The sequence below is a fragment of the Ipomoea triloba genome, chromosome 3, assembly GCF_003576645.1.
Source record: "Ipomoea triloba cultivar NCNSP0323 chromosome 3, ASM357664v1".
Classification (NCBI taxonomy): domain Eukaryota; kingdom Viridiplantae; phylum Streptophyta; class Magnoliopsida; order Solanales; family Convolvulaceae; genus Ipomoea; species Ipomoea triloba.
Genome location: NC_044918.1, coordinates 29,629,536 through 29,646,321, shown reverse-complemented (window position 1 = coordinate 29,646,321; position 16,786 = coordinate 29,629,536). Strand labels below are relative to the sequence as shown.

Sequence of the window (16,786 nt, the reverse complement as noted above, 5' to 3'; positions counted from 1 at the left end):
TAGTTTGGTGATATTCTACACATTTTTTTCATATAATAAATTTAAGTGTGGATCTTATCAATCATTTTATTTATACGTTGATGGTTTTTTATGTTATGTACCCACTACAAACTTGGATTGAAATCGTGAAATTGGATAAAAAAATAGTAATATAATAATAAGGCCTAAAATCTATAGAATATTACAATTGGGTTACAATACCAGTAGACCAATATGCAGACCAATATGCTCACCAAGCCACAACCACACATGTGTCCCTATCAGCCGTCAAATTTTCCGCCAATCTGTCATGTCTCGCAAGGAACTCGAAAGACTACCCACTGCTTAGACTAATCCAATTGGAGAACCGCCAAACTATCCACATACGAATAAGTGAATAACCCGATTGATAGTCAAACTACGTCATCGACATACCATGGTGGCTTGGACAATAGTGGCCTGCCAAACCAAAGTAGAGGGTCGGCTTATTGGCCATTCGGCCGGTTAGTTGATGGCGAGGGCCACATTAGCGTCTGGTCCAAAATTGGCAGGTTAGTCACCGACATTGATCATCTAGCCTCCGCCACCCCCAACAATACCATTGGTTGGGGTTGGTGGCATTAGCCAACGTCTAAGCTAGGTGAGCAAGTGGCAAAACTGACCCCCTTTCTTGGGTACTTTTTTCCTTTTTGTTTTGTTTCTACTTCGCATAACGTGCCCTAAGTGCTCATTTTCAGTCTTTATGCTTTGGCACCCTATACTTTATGCCTTAGCATACTTTGACCCCCAAATTTTCTCCTATTCTTCATTTTATATCACATCCTTTTAATCTTTGCACTTTGCTCCCTCTCAATCCAATTTAGGCCCCAAAAACCTTCCTCACGAGTTATAATTTTTTTTCCAGGACCCAATTACCTTTTAGATCTCCAAGCCTAACCAAATTGTCCTTGGGCCTAGACGTTATAGCTCTATCATGAGCTCTTCACTTCTTTTAGTTGTATAGACAACTCGAGGACGTAACCTCACCCTCTCGTATCACAGCTTTTGCACCTTAATACATTATCATTTGTGCATATTTTTCTCTTTTTTTTAGATTAATTTTTTTTTAGCTTAAGTGCATTAAATTACGTACCATCTTCAATGTTTACTCCCTTGCTTTCTTATATTAATATGGTCTAATGCTTGATTTAATTATTTTTTTCATGGTTACTAGTGTATTGAGACCATTGTCAAACATGTATTGAAGTGAAGGGACGATTGGAGCAAGCTCGGGGTTAAACGACGGTAAGATTGTCCTAGACTTGGTTGTATTTTTGGGAATAAGACAAAAGAGTAAGCGATAATGGGTTTTTTACTTTTCAAATGTGGAAATGAGGAATCCAAACACTTCTGGAGAAAAGAATCACATTAAGGTTAAAAAAGAGAGTGGAAGCTGCAAGTCACACTGAAAGGCAAATGAAAAGTTTGGAAGAACATCATTTCTTGAGAATCTCTTCGAAGAAAGGAATTCCTTTTCTTTTAATTTTTTTTTTTACTTTCCTTGTTTATTGTACTTTCCTTGACATTTGTGTAATTGAGACAATGTTAGCTATGGTTGGCTAAGGCTACTTTGGGATTTTCGGGTGAAAAAGTGTTTATGAACTTTTGTGCCTAGTTCTTTAATTCCTTAATGAAGTATCTATATTTGGGTTTCATATCTTGTATTGCAATTGTAGTTTATATTATTGATGCTTGTAATTAAGGGCATGAATTACATGTTTCCTCGCTATAATTGTGTCTTGTTGATGAGAGTTAGGGCATAAATTAGACACCCACAATTGCACTTAACTATTGTAACTAGGGAGAAGATACATTGGTTAAGGGATTTAATCTTGATTGCTTGTTCATGTATTGTTAATGTGACTATATATCTCATGGGAATGTGTATAGTTCACTTACCTAATTTTTGTTGGAATTATGAGAATAATTCCTCTCCTTTGTATGCGGTCTTTCATACTTGTTTAAAGCCAATATAATACATAGTGGATGACATAATGGCATGAAAAGCAAGGACAACTTTACTGTAGCTATTTTGCTAATTTAGTTTGTTGTTGATCTCTTGGAATCAATAGGGATAGCCACATGTAAGATTGCTTCGATTAGGTTGCTTGGTGGTGTGTTTCTAGCTAAGGAAAATTTGAAATTGGTTTTAGAGTTTTAATTTCCAATTAATTTTTTCCCTTTGTTTTAGGAGTAGTCATCAATAATAACCATCTTAAGACTCAATTAGCTAGGTTTTGTTTATCTCTTTTGTTAGGAATATATATAATTAAATTTTGATGAGGCCAAGTGTAAATTTAGGATAAAAAAATTAAATCTTTATTCTTTTGTAATTGTATCTCATTATTATTGACTAAGTGCCAAGGAGTTTAGAAGAAATAATTAAAGGAGAATTAATTCGAGAATAAGTTATGAGCAAGAATTGGAAGAACAGGTTGGAGTAATAGAAGCAGTAATGGATTCTCCAAATCAAATAAAGATATCAAATTAAGTTTAGAGCATTAAATACATAAGAAATTTTAAGTAGTAGTTGATATTGGAGCTAAGGTTTGAGAACCAAATTTTATGGAGAGAAGGTTTGAGAACTAGATCATATGGAGCTAATGTTTGAGTATCGAATCATATAGAGCTAAGGTTTGAGAACTGGATCATATGGAGCTAAGGTTTGTGACGGTAATATTGTTACCGGAGTATATTCAGATAATTATGATGTAGCAATAGTTCTAGCAATAGTTATCATTATAGAATGTTTGCGTGTCCCCCTCTCTATAACAAGGTCTACTATTTATACTATGGGTGCAACGACTCTTATAGAATGTAACGGATGCATAATGGTGAACCTACATTAAGTGTCGGACAATAACAATAGAGAGCCGTTGGAGTAATTCCTCTCTTCATTGTGTCGTGTATGTGTAACTGGTGATCATTTAACTTCCATGCGCCTGCTTGTGGTTTGGGTCAGGTATTTACCCAATTACCCTATCACCAGCCTCTCACTCCCTAGCCAGCGAAAGTGGTCGAGGTGGTTTGGGAGTAATAACTTCTATCAGGTAGATCTTTTATTAGGAATCAAACTCTTTTATAAGGAAATAGATTTCCCTTTTATTTTCTGAATATTTTCCAATCTTTAAAATATTTTCCCTTCCTTTCTTATGTCTTCTTTTTTTCATATAAATTATTTTCACTTTAATCATTTTCCTAATATTTTTTTGACCTGGTACGCTTCTTTTGTCATACTGCTCTTTATTATTATTTTATTTTATTGTATAATTTTTTATTTCATTATTATTATTATTATTATTTATTATATGTTATTTATTTATTTTGGAACCCCGGGCCATGGCAACTGCCCCGGTCGTGGCGGCTTCGACCAGATGTTGTGGCCGAGGCCGAATAGTTTTTTTTTTTGAGTGATTTCTTATTTGTTGACAGGTTGGTTCTCTTCTTGCTCATTGACCAAGTTAGTATTCCTACTTATGAATGTGCTATATTCAATTGATGTCGACAATTTTCCCTCTTCCGATGATGATGAGGAGTATTTACCAAGTGATAATGACCTCACTACCTCTTTTAAAAATTTCCCTCCTATTCCTTATAGTCATGACCCATCGCCTTCAAATTTACAAGTGTAAAAAACTCATCCAAAAAGGAAGAGGCGCGGAGCCTCACATTTTCCCCTTGATAATTCTCTTATAGCGTTAATACAACCCCAATTAGATCCCCAAGACTTGATGGATGCCCAAGGTCTTGTTGGTCCTAACATTATCAGTCTCAATCCCGAGCCTGACTCCAATATTATGAATCTTCCTAGTGACGCATACTTTGGAGTTCATATTTTATCCATGCAGCTAGGTCTTAGATTTCCTCTCCATAGTTTTCTCATAGAGTTTCTGAATTATTATGAGATAGCCCCATGTCAACTTGTTCCGGATACCTATCAGGCATTTGCTGGTTTTCTTTCTATGTGCCGAGAGAAGGGGGTAAAGCCCAATCTAAGTCCTTTTCAAGCCCTATTTTTAGTTGGTAGGTCGTCCACCTCCTCAGAGGGTAAAGGTTTCATTGTTATTTCCTCTAAACCCGGTCTCAAGCTTTTTGACGACCATACTACTTAATAAAGTGTGGAAACCAAAATTTGTCTTTGTCTCTCTCGGCGATGGTCCACCCCCCTTTTGCCATTAGGTAGGGATCCCAGGCTAGGTGTCATCCACCTTTAGATAAGAGCTCTTCTGTGCATAAGGGTGCAACTGAGATGAGAAAGGGTGACCCTCTAAAGATTGCTAAATATACTACTAAGTGTGAGCTTGCAAAGTTGAATTTTTTGAGGACTCAACCAGCTGCCCTTGATCCAACCGGTATCCCTCTATTGTTTGCCACTCTTGTCTGTTTTTCTTAACTGTTTTTTCTAACCGTGTTCGCATTGCAGGTGCTATGTCTTCGAGGGCGGACCGATATTTGTTGCGACTTACACAAAATCCTCAGCATAAGAAGAGTAAGATGGACAATGATGAGTAAAATGGTGATAGTAAAAAGAGGGTATAAATGTCGTTCCGCTGAGGGTTGGGACTATGGCACGTACTTGTATGATATGTAGAATTCTAGGCCCTAAAGTATTGGAATTCACTATAATCCAAGCAAACTAAGATTAAGGAATGAAAATAAAATAAAATATGCAAATAAAATAAGGGAAAAACTATATGATAAAAGAATGGGTCAAATTAGGGGTATTGTAATCCTGATGCTCTAACAATCTCAAAATTAGGGAAAAATAGTTAACCACGGTATTTATTGACAATGCACTCAAGAATTCAGTCCAGCTACTTTCGTAATCAATAAACTAGAATTAGGCTAGGATTGCCCCACTATCGTGATGCATCAATCTTAACCTTAAAACACAAAAGCATTATAAGCCCCCAAATTACCCTTATTCTCATAGTAGGAAAAATTTGGTTGAATTGATTAGGTTGAGTCTTTCACCCAACTTTTGTTGTGATGAAATCCTCTCCAAAGCAAATCAATAAAAGTTGCGCATCAATTATCAATAAGAGAAATTTATAATCCAATTCAAACATAAAACCCTATGTTAATAAATTACCCCTTTTATGCAATAGTCATAAACCTAGCATCAAGAATAGCAATAGAATCCTAATCCAAACCGAAAAGCTAACTACTCATGCATCATAAAATTAAACAAAGCAAAGCAATATTAAATAATTATAAATACTGCAAGAAACATGAAAATAAAGTAAATAAAGGGAAAATGAGAACTTTACTGATAATGAAGAACAAATCCAACTTCAATTCGAGATTCCAAGCTTGAAAATAATTTAATGTAAAACTAATCTAAACTATGTTAGGGAAATCTAAAGAGAAGAGAGAAAAATAGACTAAAACTAACTAGGGTTGAGAACTCCTTAAGAATATGTAGAATATATAGGAGATAGATGGGCCTTGGGCCCATGAGGCAACTTCCAATTCTTTTTCAATTCTTATTCTTCCAAAACTTGTCCAAAATGTTTCAAAATTCTTCCTTTGCTGCTCCTTGTGGATAATTCAACCCTTGAGACAATATAACACACAAACAATTATCAATTTCACTAGGATAAAGAAAATAAGCATCAAAACAATTAAAATAATGGGTGAATTATTGTACAAAATAGTAGATATCAGACAAGAAAGGAAAAAAGTGCAAAGCAGCAGCGGTATAGGAGACAACGACGCCCCCACCAAACCTGAACTCTATGTTGACTCCAACAAAGTCCTCTGTTCCTTCTTCCCAGCCCCCCGAGTAGGGAGAAACTTTTGAAGATTGAAACCAACGTGCTAGTACCAACCTGATTCGGCTAGGAGTGAACATGCCTCCTGGAGCATCTATACTAAACGAGAGTATCAATGCCGTCGAGTATGCCTCCCGCCTTGCTCCTCCCACGGATGTGAGTTACTTGAACGCCATGGATGTGACTGTGCTACAGGAGCGGTACCTCAGACACATGCTGGAGGTTGGGTATTTTCTTTTAAAATTTATTTGCTTATACTTCAACGCCTCTCACCTCTTCAACGCCTTTCACCTTATTCTTACGTTGCAAGCTATGCTGGAAGGACATGTCCTTCAAGCCCTATGTGAGGTAATATGTACCAAGACCTTTGCGGAAAATAAAAGCCTCCAGGAGCATCTAGTGGCACGCGAAGGTGAGCTTGGGAAGTTGAAGAAAGATCACGATGTACTGACAGTTGCGTTGAGACAAGAGTAAGAGGATCACGAGAAGACCCGAGCTACTATCGTAGCTTTGAGAGAGTCCCATGTTGTAGGCCTTAATGAAGCGGAGGCGGCCTACAAGCAGTCTGATAGATACAAGGAAGATGTAAAAGAGTACATGATCCCAGCAGAGGGTGCTAAGGAATTTCTGAAGACTAAAGCAGGCCAATAAACAATTGAGGCGGAAGCTCAAGTTGCATTCAAACTTGGGATGTACACTTTGCAACAACAAATTTATTTGGTGCTACGTGAGAAAGATTCAGGTCTTGATACAGTGGCCATGGGTTTGCTAGTGATGGAAGAGAATCCCGACCCAGATTCCAAGCACAATGAAGTTGATGTTGGTGATAGAGTTGACGTTGCTGCCACCGAGAAGGATGCTGACTGCGAGATGTCTACCATTGCCGACCTTCTCCGCGTGAATACCATCAATGTTCCTAATACTACAAAGGCAGAGGATGCGTAGCTTGCTACTACATTTCTATTTTTTCCATAGCTGAACTCTTTGAACAATGTTTTAAACACTTCGTTATTCTTTTATCACTTTGTTACTTTTTATAACCTCCAAAACGTTAATAATAAAAATTTTTATTGAAGTTTTTACACTTTTATCTATTATTATATATTTTTATTATTTTTTTTAACCTGGTCGAGGCAGTCTAGGCCATATGTGGCCGAGGAGCGGCCCCGGCCTTAAGTGGCAGAGGTGCAACCTTGGCCAGTTGTGGCCGAGGCGGATCTTTATACACATACATACACATACACACACACACACACACACACACACATTTTGACTTTATCACACATTCATATGAAGAATCAATTCTTTATTAGAATAAAATAATCTGGGTAGACCATGATTAATACTAGACACATCATTGATAATATCTCGTCAAATGCTCCGAGTTCCGTATCCTATCGACCATTTTGCCTCCTACCGTTTTCAGCTTATATGTTCTTGGGCGAATGACTTCCTCGATGATGTAGGGTCCCTCCCATTTTTTGCTAACTTGCCTCCTTCTAAGGGTTGCTAGCTTCTCTCCTTCACAATACATAGTCACCTACTTGAAAGTACCAGGGTCGGACCCTTGCGTCGTGATAGGACTTTAAGTGTCGGCTGTAGTTTTCCATCTTGTAGAATGCAGTCTCTCTCTTTTCATCTATAAAATTGAGATCTACCCCTTGTTGGAGTTCATTTTGGTCCAACTCATATTCCTCCACCCTCCCACTTGGTATCACTACCTGCATTGGAGCCCGAGCCTCGAATCCGTAAGTGAGGGCAAACGGAGTTTCCTCAGTGGCCCTCATTGGCGTTGTGCGGTAAGTCCAAAAGATATTGACAAGTTCTTCAACCCCCCTCTAGACTTTTCCCACCCTATCGGGACCAACAGTATAGATATAGATTATGATCTTTTTATATTTTCAATCATTTAGTAATATCAGTTTTTCTTTTCCATTTTATCTTTACTATTGCTTGGGCGAGAATTTTACAAAGAATGATTTTATTTTTATTAATAGTAATATAGATATATACGTATAGATAAGTATTCGAATTATTGTTATTGGTGTAAATAATAATTAATAAATTATTTTTTTCTTATAAAATTACACAGAATTTGTTTCCATTATTCTCACAATTATAATGGTTTAGAGTAAATTGTCATTTTGGTCTACTGATTATTGGGGTATTGTTAATTGCAGCCCACGACTTTCAAAACTGTTAATTTCGTAGCTTAACTATGCAATTTTTATCAATTGTAGTCACGCTGACCAAATTACCGGCCAAATCTCACCAAAAAATATTAATAAAAAATAATGAGGGTATTTTAGTAATTTCACGCATTTCTCTCCTTCTCCGACGAGCTACCCTATTTTTTCCGGCCAAATTTAACCCACCCTCACCAGAAACTGCCTCCGCCACTGTAATATCCTGCCGAACCACTGGCAGGAAGTCACCGATTGCAAGGTCTATCAGATTTGACGGCAACAACGGGGTGGACCCGGCGAGCGTTGAAGCTGAGATTGAGTCTTCTAAAGGTGGCGCGCGAGTTCATGGAAACCGGCATCGAGGATGAGCAGAGAAAGCGTGCCGGAGTAACCGACCTTGTCGAGGATGAGCTGGGTGACTCGATTGCCGGAGTAGGTGAGTCCACACAAAAAGTGAGTGAGCCGAGGGAGTGAACATGGATCAGCAGTGGTGATATCCTAGGAGCCCAAAGTAATATAACATGAAATTAACACGATGTAACTTATGGCGACATCGCCGGCAACTTCCTGCCAGTGGTTCACCCGGAGATTACCGCGACGGAGGGAGTTTCTGGTGAGGGTGGATTAAATTTGGCCGGAAAAAATAGGGTAGCTCGCCGGAGAAGAAGAAAAAGGCGTGAAATGACAAAAATACCCTTATTATTTTAGTTATTAATATTTTTCGGTGAGATTTGACCTGCAATTTGGCCGACGTGATCAAAATTGATAAAAATTGTATAGATAAGGTACAAAATTAACAATTTTGAAAGTCGTGAACTGCAATTAACAATACCCCAATAATCAGTGGACCAAAATGACAATTTACTCTAATGGTTTATTTATTCTCAGAATTTCGGAAATAAAAGTTTTTTACCAATTAAGCTTTATTAATTTTTTACCAATTAATTAATAATATTAGTTTGTACAGGAAAGTTGAAAGCGATGATTTTACTTTTATTAATAGTATTGATACGTGAATATAGAAACAATAATACAATATTACCAATTAATAGATATTAGTTCATTCCATTTTACATTTTCTTAACAAATAAGCTTTATGAATTATTTGACCTATAAAATATTTAATTAATTGACTACAAAAGTTTGGTCGGGAAAATGAAATAGGAAAATTTTACTTTTATATACTTTTATATATAGTATAGATTTATACCTGAATATAGAAACAATATTACGAATTAATAGATATTAATTAATTTCTATTTTATATTTTCTTACCAAATAAACTTTATTAATTATTTGATCAATAAAATATTTAATTAATTGACTTCAAAAGTTTGAGCGGGAAAATGAAATAGGAAAATTTTACTTTTATATATAGTATAGATTTATACTTGAATATATAAATAATATTACCAATTAATAGATATTAATTAATTTTCAATTTATATTTTCTTACTAAATAAGCTTTATTAATTATTTGATCAATAAAATATTTAATTAATTGACTTCAAAAGTTTAGGCGGGAAACTGACATAGGAGGATTTTACTTTTATATATAGTCTAAATTTATACGTGAATATAGAAACAATATTATCCATTAATAGATATTAGTTAATTTTAATTTTACATTTTCTTAACAAATAAGCTTTATTAATTATTTCACCAATAAAATATTTAATTAATTAACTACAAAAGTTTGGACGGAAAAATGAAATAGAAGGCTTTTACTTTTATGTATAGTATAGATTTATAAGTGATATAGAAACAATATTACAAATTAATAGATATTAGTTAATTTCAATTTTACATTTTCTTAACAAATAAGCTTTATTAATTATTTGACCTAATTAATTGGCTACAAAAGTTTGGGCGGTAAATAAAATAGGAGGATTTTTACTTTTATATATAGTATTTTCTTTTGTAATTTAATTATGAATTTCTTTTTCTTCTAAAATTGTATCATAATATTCTCACATAGTCACATGATTTTACAATTACTAAAAAAGAAACAAATTTTTTTATTAATTACCTAATAAAGTGTTAATTAATCAACTCTACTATAAATCAATAAAAAAAGTCTACGCAATAATAACTACAGTAAAGAATTTATCCAATAAAATAATTGCATGCCAGTAATAGATATTAACAATAAATTTGTATATAAAATATTGCTTGACTCTATATAAATATATAATTATTTTAACACAATAAATCATGTAATAAAAAAATATTTATTTACAAAGATGAGTGGCTTAAGTTTGAGCACGTTTATGACAGCCCAAAATAAAAAATAAATAAAATAAGAAAATTGATTCATTTAAGACCGGTCATGGGCAAAATGACAAATTATTTTGTAGACAAAATGGACCCGCGTTTAAAATACAGAATTTATATACTGAATATTCACAATTTATATACAGAATATTCATAATTTACATACTGAATGTTTACAATTCAAATTGTAAACATTCTTTATGTAAATGGACACGAGTCCATTGTAATAACTATTGCTCTAAAGACTAGATTCTGTGAGTTTAGAATTAGTCCAGTTGTTATGCCATGGACCCGGGTCCAAAATGGCGTCATTTTGCTTCAAAACCCCGCTGCCTGAATTAAAAAAAAATTGCTTCCTTCCTTGCTGTTAACTTGTCGTTTGTCTTCATAATTTGTTTATCTATATTCATAATTTTTGAACTCTATATTCACAATTTTAAAACTGAATATTCATAATTCTAGATCTCAATATACAAAATTACAAAACTCAATATTTATAATTTTTGAACTCTATATTTACAATTTCATAACTCTATATTCACAATTAAAGAACTCTATATTCAACATAGTATAATACAATTTTTTGAATCTATGCTTTTACAATTTTTGAACTCTATATTCACAAAAAAAAATCATTGGATGAGAAAATTGTGCCCATATTGTTATTCCATATGCACGTTTTGGACTTGAATCCATCTTATAAGGTGAATCGGGTCCATAAACATAATTTACCGAATAACAATATAAAAAAATAAAGGATGGAAAGTTAAAGAATAAATTTTGTGTGAGTATAATATTTTTTTTTTTTATAAATAGATAAAAAACAAAGGGTATTATACATCTAAATTGGAGAGTCTCACACAAAATTAAAATTAACAAAATACAGCATATTCTGAATGATTGATTTATTTTAATAGCAGTAACCAGTGTTAGGTGAGTTTCAATAGTCAAGTCAGGTTTGGTAGGCGTTGCGCCCTCTCGTTCTCCCATGTATGTGTATATGTATATATATATATATATATAGTTCTCTCTTCCATTTCTTCAACTACGAGTCTCTCCAAATCTCACCTAAGTTCTCCCACCCATTTTCACCTACTTCCCTCCAAGACATAGCCAGGGGACTCTTAAGCTTTCTGCAACAAAAACAAAACCGATTCCTTGATTGTTGAGTGATCGGAGATGGAACCCACCTCGGAGAAGCTCTCGCCGTTCGATTTCATGGCAGCGATCTTCAAGGGTGGGAGGATCTTCGACCAGTCCAACGCGTCGTCGGAGTCCGCGTCGCCGGTGGCGATGCTCATGGACAACAAGGAGCTCATGGCGATGCTCACCACGTCGGTGGCGGTGCTGGTGGGCTGCGTCTTCGTGCTGATGTGGCGGCGAGCGTCCTCGTCGGCGAAGAAGGCGGCGGAGCCGCCGAATCTAGCAGCGCCCAAGGCGGCGGAGGAGACGGAGGAGGCCGACGATGGGAGGAAGAAGGTCACCATCTTCTTCGGAACCCAGACCGGCACAGCTGAAGGCTTCGCTAAGGTTTGTGAACTAATTACGGAGTACTTTTTAGAACAAAAAACAAAAAAAAAAATTCTGTTTTTTGGATCGAAATGTCAAAATCAAAGAATCCTTGAAGTCTCCGCCTTATTGACAAGTGAAATTCAGAATAAAAGTCTTGTTAAATGAATAAATTCATCAGTGATCTTGAGGGCAATATTGTCATTCAGTTGCTATTATTTATTTATTTATTTATTCATCTTTGATGTAACTAACAGGCACTTGCTGAAGAAGCAAAAGCAAGATATGAGAAGGCCAATGTTAAGGTGGTTGATCTGGTGAGTGTTTTAATTTTTAGCTTTTAATTATTATTATTATTGTTGTTCCTTTTTATTTGCATGAATTAATGATAAATGGGTGTAGGATGATTATGCGGCTGAGGATGATGAGTACGAGGAGAAATTGAAGAAAGAAAGTTTGGTCTTTTTCTTTTTGGCCACGTAAGTTGTCCTAGGAATCATAATTTCCATATTCTCTAAATTTGATCATGAGAAGGGATCCATCCATTCCTATGTGGATCTATATTTTAATATTGTCTTGCTAACTTTATTTCCTTATGGATTTTTGCTCCATTTTAGGTATGGAGATGGTGAGCCAACTGATAATGCTGCAAGGTTTTATAAATGGTTTGTTGAGGTAAAAATTTTGCTTTTGCCTTTTTGAATGGTCTGGAATCAGTGAATTTTAGTTTATGCTGGTTTGTAGCTTAATGATTACATTCCTCGGTTTGTACAGGGAAAAGAGAGGGGTGAATGGCTTAAAGATCTTCGGTATGGTGTATTTGGTCTTGGTAATCGGCAGTATGAGCATTTCAACAAGGTCTGATATGTTCATTTGATATCAAATTCACATGTCATTTTATTCGTATTTATAGTATATTTGAACATATTGGTTATGGTCTTTTTGCTTAGTAAAAGTGATTTCTTTTTCCCCTGATTTATTTGGTGACAGATTGCCAAAGTAGTTGATGAACTTCTTGAAGAGCAAGGTATATTTACTTCAATACTTTTCAGTAGTTTCTTCAATATGCACTCTCTAGTGATAAACAGAAAGTTATTGAAATGCTTATTTGAATGATATTTTAATGAGTTAGATACCTGTCAATGATTGGGACTTGAATTAAAGCAATATTTCTCTTAATCACAGAAGAATCTTATAATACTATCTTAAATTTTTCTATCAGATATAAAATGAATGTACTTACTAAAGGGCTGTAGTGTCGTCTTCATCTTGTAAGTAGTATTAATACATTACGACTTACGTGCTCCATTTTGTTCATTGCAGGTGGGCAACGACTTGTGACGGTGGGTATGGGAGACGATGATCAATGCATTGAAGATGACTTTGCTGCATGGTATAGCACACAGACTTTAAAATTGATGAAATTGATTACTGTTATTATATGTTGATAGATGTGTATTTCCAATTTGAACTTGCAGGCGAGAGAATGTGTGGCCTGAGTTGGATACGTTACTCCGCGATGAAGATGATGCAACGAGTGCTACTCCCTATACTGCTGCGGTTTTGGAATATAGAGTTGTATTCAGTGACCAGGATGAATCGATCAAATTAAACGGACATGCTAATGGGCATGCAAATGGTCATGCTGTTTATGATGCTCAACATCCCTGCAGGTACGAAAGAGGCTTAATTCGCTCCGTTAAGAGTCCCATGTTTTGAAAAAATAAGAGAATATATGGGTTTATAAGACCATGGGTTAGACTAGCTAATTGATTGGATTCAATCTTTTAGTGTGGTTTGACCAATGTGCATTATAGCCCAGTTGAGTGACTTTGGCCTAACCTTATATTATAACACGCTCCTAATCTTTTTATGTTTCGTGTTCTGGGTTTTCAGAGCTAATGTAGCCGTGAGAAGGGAACTTCATACTCCAGCATCTGATCGCTCTTGTACTCATCTGGAGTTTGACATTTCGGGAACTGGACTATCGTAAGTGGCTATTTAGAACTATTGATACTAACAGTACTTACGACATTATACCCAAGATAATAAATTGTGAGGTTCTGAAAACCTTTTATTGGCGAGTTGTTTTAAGAATTTTCTCACAAATACAAATGTTTTGAACAGGTATGAAACTGGGGACCATGTTGGTGTATTTTGTGAAAATTTAATTGAAACAGTGGAGGAAGCCGAAAGATTACTGAACATACCACCTAATACATTCTTTTCCATTCACACCGATAAAGAGGATGGCACACCACTTGGCGGAAGCTCATTGCCACCTCCCTTCCCTCCTTGTACATTAAGAATGGCACTGACTAAATATGCCGATCTCTTGGGCTCACCTAAAAAGGTAGGTCATTTCCTTGAGAGCTGATTGGCTGTTAAAATCGATTCAGAGCAATATTTGTGAAGTGATTGTCTTTTGGGTTTACAGTCTGCTTTGCTTGCTTTGGCGGCCTATGCTTCTGATCCATCCGAAGCTGATCGCTTGAGGCATCTTGCATCCCCGGCTGGAAAGGTCAGGACTTCGTCTCGTTAATTATAACTTCTACTATGCTACCCGGGATCATTTTTCTTATTGAAAATCTGTCTCCATTCAGGAGGAATATTCGCAATGGGTAGTTGTGAGTCAGAGAAGCCTTCTTGAAGTAATGGCTGCATTTCCTTCAGCCAAGCCTTCACTCGGAGTTTTCTTTGCAGCAGTTGCTCCACGTCTGCAGCCAAGATTTTATTCTATCTCATCCTCTCCAAGGTAAAAAGCTAAAATAAATATTTGAACATTTTAGTTAAATTCAACCCTATATTTGTTCTCATTTTACTCGAAAAATTACTCCGGATTTGTTCTTATAATCAACATCTATGTTATGTAGAATGGCCCCTACACGAATCCATGTCACTTGTGCCTTAGTATATGAAAAAACCCCTGCTGGCCGCATCCACAAGGGGATCTGTTCAACATGGATAAAGGTATATTCTTGTGTTCTATTTGAATTTTATGACTGAATATTCATAATCTGTCAGAACAGTTTTTGAGAGAACAATTTAGTCCATCTTTCTGTGCAAGTGTGTTCTGTATCAACTCACTCGAGTCAATTTTTGCCCCTCCAGAATGCTGTTTCTTTGGAGGAAAGCCCCAACTGCAGCTGGGCACCCGTTTTTGTTAGGCAATCTAACTTCAGACTACCTGCCGAAACTAAAGTACCCATCATAATGATTGGTCCGGGAACCGGATTAGCTCCATTCAGGGGCTTTCTTCAGGTTAGATAAACGATAGTCTTATTGATGATGTATTTTTCTATTTCCTCTAAACATTTTGCATGTTATCAAGCGTAATTATGACATGTGCATCATTTTACAGGAAAGGTTAGCACTGAAGGAAGAAGGCGCAGAACTCGGTCCGGCTTTGTTGTTTTTCGGATGCAGGAACCGCAAAATGGTGAGGAGTCGGTGATTGATTTTAAAGCGGTGCTTTAGTTTAGTTTAAATGGTGTAGAGTACAATCTAATCTAATGTAATTTGCAGGACTACATCTATGAGGATGAATTAAACAACTTTGTCGAGACTGGTGCACTTTCTGAGCTAATTATTGCTTTCTCGCGTGAAGGGCCTACCAAGGAATATGTTCAACATAAGATGAGCCAAAAAGTATGTATTGCTGCATTTATCATCATCACTACATGTGTGGTGAAGATTAATTTTCGTCGACTTGGAAACATTTATAAGATGATATTAATTTAATTTGTTCGTGTGTGCTCAGGCAGCGGATATCTGGAACTTGATTTCTCAAGGAGCATACCTCTACGTCTGTGGTGATGCCAAAGGCATGGCTAGAGATGTTCACCGAACTCTCCATACTATTTTCCAAGAGCAGGTAGGCCTGTCAACTGAATTTATATTGTTTTCTTAGTTGGGTAGAGACATGATATGACCCTTTTCCTCTTCTCAACTCTATTGTTCTCAAAGTTGATTTGATATATAGCTGTTTGCACCTGGCTGGCCTAATTTAACAGCAAATTGCTGGCCATATTGGTTAGGGGTTTTTTAACTCCTGACTTTCCGCCACTCACGCCAACTAAGCTGGTTATCCTTCTGTTATTTAACCACATGCAAATTGTGTTAGTATCTCTAACCCTTTGTGCCAAAGCCCAAAGGTGTCCCTATCATATATAATAAAGCGATGGTCTTATAAACCCATATGTTCGCTGTTATTTTTTTTCAATGTGGGATTCTTAACAGAAAGAAACATTCCTTCATTCTGACCTAACAATTTGGTTGATTTCAATTTCAGGGATCACTCGACAGCTCCAAGGCCGAGAGCATGGTGAAGAATCTGCAGATGAACGGAAGGTATCTGCGCGATGTATGGTAATTGCTTCTCCCTGCCCGTCATTGGGAGAGAAAGGAATGTTAAATTATGCAATGGCCACTTTGGAAGGCAGGCAGGCATGTGCAAGGAAATCTGCCATTCTTCTACTTCACCAAATTAAGTATTTTGCTATACTATTGTAGTTTGGTTCGTACAATGATTCTTTTTTATTATTAATTTTTTTTCTTTTTCTATTATATTCAAGGGAATTCCAGTTCATGTAATTTATATTTGTAAACAAGTAATGCGAAATAATTATTTAAGCATTAATTTTAGGCATAATAGTATACTTTGTGTAATACCTTTGATGAGTCTGAACAATGGCTTTGACTGCCAATATGATTTTGGTAAATGTGTTTCTGAACTACGTAATACAAAGTTTCTTTACCAAGCAAAGCTTTTCTTATTTGATAATTTCAAGGTTTTCGAGTTACGGAGTATTTTTTTTAATGTTTATTTTGTGATGTGTCCATGTAATTTAAGAAAACGAAAATAAAAAGTACGTAATAATAAATTATATATTTACAGTTAATATATTATATGTGTTTAATTTATTTATAGGTATATAATTTATTAATTCATATAATATATTAACTGTAAGTACATGATCTGAATATTATTTTAGACAAAAATTTACAATGCTAGACAAAAATTTA

The 16,786-nt window shown here is 35.6% G+C and overlaps 1 protein-coding gene across 1 annotated transcript; it reads left to right on the top strand.

Annotated features, from left to right (window-relative positions):
• Positions 1-11,290: 11,290 nt before the first annotated feature.
• Positions 11,291-16,526, top strand: LOC116013392 (NADPH--cytochrome P450 reductase-like). The gene is made up of 18 exons (XM_031253118.1): positions 11,291-11,782; positions 12,019-12,078; positions 12,164-12,240; positions 12,379-12,436; positions 12,536-12,619; positions 12,752-12,788; positions 13,085-13,154; positions 13,240-13,434; positions 13,658-13,750; positions 13,889-14,114; positions 14,199-14,282; positions 14,365-14,516; positions 14,635-14,731; positions 14,873-15,022; positions 15,123-15,200; positions 15,287-15,409; positions 15,522-15,635; positions 16,053-16,526. The coding sequence occupies exons 1-18, from the start codon at positions 11,432-11,434 to the stop codon at positions 16,131-16,133; spliced, it is 2,130 nt and encodes a 709-aa protein (XP_031108978.1). The 5' UTR covers positions 11,291-11,431; the 3' UTR covers positions 16,134-16,526.
• Positions 16,527-16,786: the final 260 nt, after the last annotated feature.